This window comes from Medicago sativa, chromosome 7 (assembly GCF_051527215.1).
Source record: "Medicago sativa cultivar Bolivia chromosome 7, Bolivia_mono, whole genome shotgun sequence".
NCBI lineage: Eukaryota > Viridiplantae > Streptophyta > Magnoliopsida > Fabales > Fabaceae > Medicago > Medicago sativa.
The window spans coordinates 11908819-11914076 of record NC_140755.1 but is presented as its reverse complement, the minus strand read 5'-3'; the positions used below and the strand labels follow the sequence as shown (position 1 = coordinate 11914076).

The 5258-nt window shown below is 33.6% G+C and overlaps 1 protein-coding gene across 1 annotated transcript; it reads left to right on the top strand.

The window, feature by feature from the left end:
* The first annotated feature begins 1184 nt into the window (after positions 1-1184).
* On the top strand, positions 1185-4211 carry LOC146904270 (putative galacturonosyltransferase 14). The gene is made up of 3 exons (XM_085725052.1): positions 1185-1353; positions 2348-2650; positions 3384-4211. Exons 2-3 carry the CDS (start codon positions 2456-2458, stop codon positions 3666-3668), a joined length of 480 nt encoding a protein of 159 aa, XP_085581178.1. The 5' UTR covers positions 1185-1353; positions 2348-2455; the 3' UTR covers positions 3669-4211.
* Positions 4212-5258: the final 1047 nt, after the last annotated feature.

Below are 5258 nucleotides of genomic sequence, written 5' to 3'. Positions count from 1 at the left end.
GAAAACTACCATTAATTGATTCATATTTTGTTATAGCATGGAGTATTTGTTGGATCTATGATTTATGATTGTAATATTTTCTCAAAGAGTTTGACTTTGGATTAGTGGTTGATTCTTGTTAGTAACTCAATGCTATGATTGTGTTGTGAGGAAAGAGAATGTGAGTTTCTAAGGGTAAGTTAATAAATATGATGATTGGTATTCTTGGTTGGTTAGGAAGGGTTGATCATTCCCATAGGTTACTGAATTAATCAACATCAAGTAGCCACTCTTCAGAATTACATCCTTGAAGAATTTATGTGATTTATATTTTTCTCTTGAAATCTTGGTACGTCATGGAGGGCTCTAATTCTAAGAGTAAGTTAGTATATTGATTAACAAAGAATACCAATCAACATACTAATCAACTTTCCCTTTCCTCGTAGCAAAATCATAGCATGGACTTACTAACAAGAAGCAACCACTATTCCAAATTCAAACTCAATGCGGGACTTCCATCTATAGCATTGGCTACACAACTTCATTTTTACAGAATTTTTGAGTTTCCTTTCAAGAATATCTATCAATTTTAGTCTACAATCAATCAACCAAAATTCACAAATCAAAATCTAATCTAAAATATTACAATCAATTAATCATAAATCACATTGGACAACCAAGTATCAAAGTGTTCCATATGTGGACTTTACTAGATGACTGCACGAATAACAATTATAACTCTTGACAAAATGTCCAAAAGTTCTGTCATGGATAGGCTTGCTAGTAGCTGCATCTCAAAATAAATGACTTCCCACACTGTTAGCAATTGCAAATAAAATTCTTGGGCACCAATATTCTTGTTCTTGTGATAAACCATGAATGCGCATGGAAACCAGGGTTCAAATTCATCAAATGCACATGCACGCAAACAATTGCTGCCTCCAAAGTTACTTCCCTTACTCTCAAAAACTCTTACCACCATTTTATACTATCAGCCGATAACATTTTAGCCACTTCAGTAGTGGTTAATTCTGTCGTCCAGTCAGCTCTGAAACCTAAAAAGATAGTCTTCCATGTAATCACCGATAAAAAATCTTATGCGGGTATGCACTCGTGGTTTGCGCTAAATTCAGCCTCCCCTGCTGTGGTTGAAACCAAAGGCATTCACCAGTAATTGACTGGTTAACTAGAGAAAATGTTCATGTACTTGAAGCTGTAGAAAATCAAAATGGGATCAGAGATTTCTATCATGGAATTCATTTAGCCGGAACCAATCTTAGTGACACAAGTCCACGTAAATTTGCCTCTAAATTGCAAGCCAGAAGCCCAAAGTACATATCGTTACTCAACCATCTGCGCATATACCTACCACAGGTAGGTTGGATTCAACAATGATACTCTTCCTATTTTCTTTCTTCATATCTCACTCATTATTGTAGATACTTTTCAAATCTTAATTTGTGAAATAAATGATAGTGCAATTTTTAAACTTTTGTCATCTTATGTTTGATGCAATTTTCCATTTTACAGAATATATTTTGTGTTGATTGTTACATAATGAAAGTGATGGTTTGGTGGACAGTTAATACTGTTAGGTGGTTAGACAGGTGAAAGAGATATTAGCAGAAGCTTAGCTTAATTGACAGTATCGGCAACACACTCTTTGTGATTAGTTTATTATTTTGAAAAATAAATTGCATTGTCTTGTAGATTCATCTCTTTTAAAAAATTGTGTTGAGCATGTATGAAATGAAACGATTCATTGAATGCCAAATTGAGTGTGTTGCTTGTATTTATCTGTTTCCAGCTCACTCAATTTGTTAATCCCCTCTATTGAATGCCAAATAGAGGTTAATATTGAAGGTATTTATCTGTTTCCAATATTAATAAATAGAGGGGAAGAACATAAAAGAGGTTATCTGATTTCTGAATTTGTTAATATTGGAAAATTAAATGTTAGCATAGTTGTTTAAGGGAAAACCCTTTATTGGAAGGAAAACCATTGATAGGAGCATCCTCTCCTTTTTCTGCCTAAGATTCAACAAATTAAATGTATATCTGTTCTTTATTTTTCAGCTTCCTTGCTTGTGTGTTTTTGGAAAAAAAAATGAATGGAGTGATGTTCCCCTCTGACCATCTCTCCTTTTGTTGTTTGGCATGTAGATAAATAATTGTAAATTTTAAATTGATTTCATTCATCAGTAAAGCAACATTCAGAACTTACATACCGAATATAGCTGATATTGTCAACTTTAACAATGGCATTTTATGATGGAGGAATTATTTTTCTTGTCATTTTCTGGAGATGTTAATTAATATTTGTTTCATATACTTATGGTAATTATATATGTATTGTTTTGTTAAACAGCTTTTCCCAAACCTTGACAAGGTAGTCTTTTTGTATGATGATGTGGTGATTCAACGCGACTTGTCTGCACTTTGGGAAATTGACCTTGAAGGAAAGGTAAATGGCACCATGGAAACTTGCAGAGGAGAAGATGATTGGGTAATGTCTAAACATTTTAGGAACTACTTCAATTTTTCTCATCCCCTCATATCAAATCATTTGGACCCTGATGAGTGTGCATGGGCGTATGGAATGAATATCTTCGATCTTGGTGCATGGAGAAGAACTAATATAAGAGAAACTTATCATTCCTTGCTTAAAGAGGTAAAAGTTCATATAAACTCAGACTTATTTTGGTTACAAAAGGAAACATATAAACTAAAACTAATACCACTTCAGTGTATCCAAATTTTTAAACTATTGTTGTTCATCCATAAATTAATTATAAGGCAGTAGTTATGTGGGAACACAGGTGACCTTTTGCTTCCTTTTGCTTTTGTTTATTTGAATAGCTGTGTTATTTTGACACAAAATGAGAGAACAATTGGTTGGTTAACGCTGTTCAAGTACATGGTTAATTACGTTCAGTGGATATTTCATAGATATTACAGGGTGTCATAACTCATTAACCATCCGTTGGACACAATTTACCATGATTTTCAACGTCATTGACCACGACTTTCGGGTGTATATTTGAACACCAATCACGGTTAGTGGATATCATGTATATTTGAACCCTTGAAAGTCGTAGTGCATGAGGTTCAAAATCATGGTTGGTTACTTTCAGCGGATGATCAGTGAGTTGCAACACCTTGTTATATTCACTATGTATCTATTGAACATAATTAACCACATATTTGAACTGCAATAACCATCTAAATTGTTGTCAAAATCTGTGTAAAAATATTATTTTCGTATTAGAAAGAAAACCCTTCCTCTCATTTTTTCTGAAATCGAGATAGGGTGATGGAGGTAGGAAAGACTTGGTTGGTCATTTGTTCTTCAATTTTTTTGTTTACTTAAGACTATATTATTATTGACAACTTCTCTATGGCAGAATCTGAGGTCAAACCTAACAATGTGGAAGCTAGGAACCCAACCTCCTGCGTTGATTGAATTTAAAGGTCACGTTCATCCAATTGATCCCTCTTGGCACATGCTTGGCTTAGGCTATCAGAGCATTACGAATATTGAGAACGTGAAAAAGGCTTCTGTTATTCACTACAACGGCCAGTCAAAACCCTGGTTACCAATTGGCTTTGAACATCTTCGGCCATTTTGGACCAAGTATGTCAATTATTCAAATGATTTTGTGAAGAACTGTCATATCCAAGAATCATAAACCGCTGCCGACTAGCTCTACGGTTTGATTTGTACAACAATGAATATGAAAGGGACTGGATTTCATCTAATTTTTTCGCGTCTTGATATTTTCTTCAAGACGATAGAAAAAAAAGGCTGAGAGGGCAAAAATTGGGGTATGACAGAACAATATAACAAAGATTCCATAGTTGAATATTGGAGAATAAACTGAATGGTTGAGATAAAAAAAAGTCACAAGGACCTGTTTCATCAATCTTGTTGGTGTCGAGAACATTACTACTAGGACAGTTAATTTGTGAGGTTCCCCCCTTCTAGAGAATCATTTTTTAGTTTCTTTAAATTTTGTTATTACCAATTTTTACCTTCACCAACTTTGATTTGTTATTATCATACAATGATGGTGAATTCTAGGAGTAGTGCATGAGATTGCTTTGTTACAGGTCCATTCAATTGGGGAACTGTTTGTAGGATATATATATATATATATATATATATATATATATATATATATATATTGTTATTCATTGTGTAAGACTACCAGACATTGGAAATGTGCAGAAAATTCTTTTTTCGTATATTCATTCTCTTCATTTTTCTTTTCATATTGCTTTCACAATGTTGTTGCTTAAATATTGTTTCCTCATTGTTTTATCTTGGTTTTCGGGTGTTAAACATTGATTAAGTTTGAACCTTTTTAACCTTTGATATCTCATTTTTTTCTTGGGAAGGGAAAAATAAGAAAAACCCTTGAGAATCGAGGTCCGGGAGTTGTTTTCGTTACGGGAAGGTGTTAGGCACCCATAACAACTATAGTATCCTATAGGAACCGTCTTTACTTTCTACGCGCGCGCTTTATTTTTAAATGCTATTGAAAAACAATATTTACACCTAAGAGTTTACTAAGTCAAGAATTGGAGGGAGTAAAAAGTGTTTGAATTTTGTTTTATTGGACTTGGAGAAGTTTTGACTTCTTGCCTACATACCCTTTTAAGGGATCAAACTCCATGTAGTTCTCTTCAAAAAAATGTTTTTGTTTTTGTTGGTTGATTTTAATTTTGAAAAATGGAATTTTGAAGAATAAGAGAGGGAGGCCTCAAGGGCATAAGATTTGGAAAATGTGAGGTGGAATTAGTTATTTTGCAAAAAGGTCCAAGTATTATTAGAATTCATTGAAGTTTTTATTTAAGAAAATAAAGGGAAAATTCAATGGGATTTTGATCCCAAGGTTTCTTTGGAAAATTATTTGAGTGAAGTTGTTCATATTTTTATTGGAAAAGAGAATTTTTCTAAGTGTCGTGATTCCTAAACATACATCTAAAGCATACATTCCCTAGGCATACATCTAAAGTATCCATGTGACGTGTGTGCATGTGTCGGTGCTTGTGTCGGTGTACATCATTAGAGTCCATTGTCCTTTACATATGCCCAAGTTTACATGCTATGGTCTTGCAAGAATTTAAATTGCATAAAGGAAATTACAAAATTCCTAGGTTTTACATGCTAAGTCTTGCCAAAATTTAAAGTGCAAGAAGTAAAAGCTAAGAATATAAGATGGAGGATGAGATGCTTATGGAATGTATGAAACATGAAACAAGGTGGTTAGTAGCAC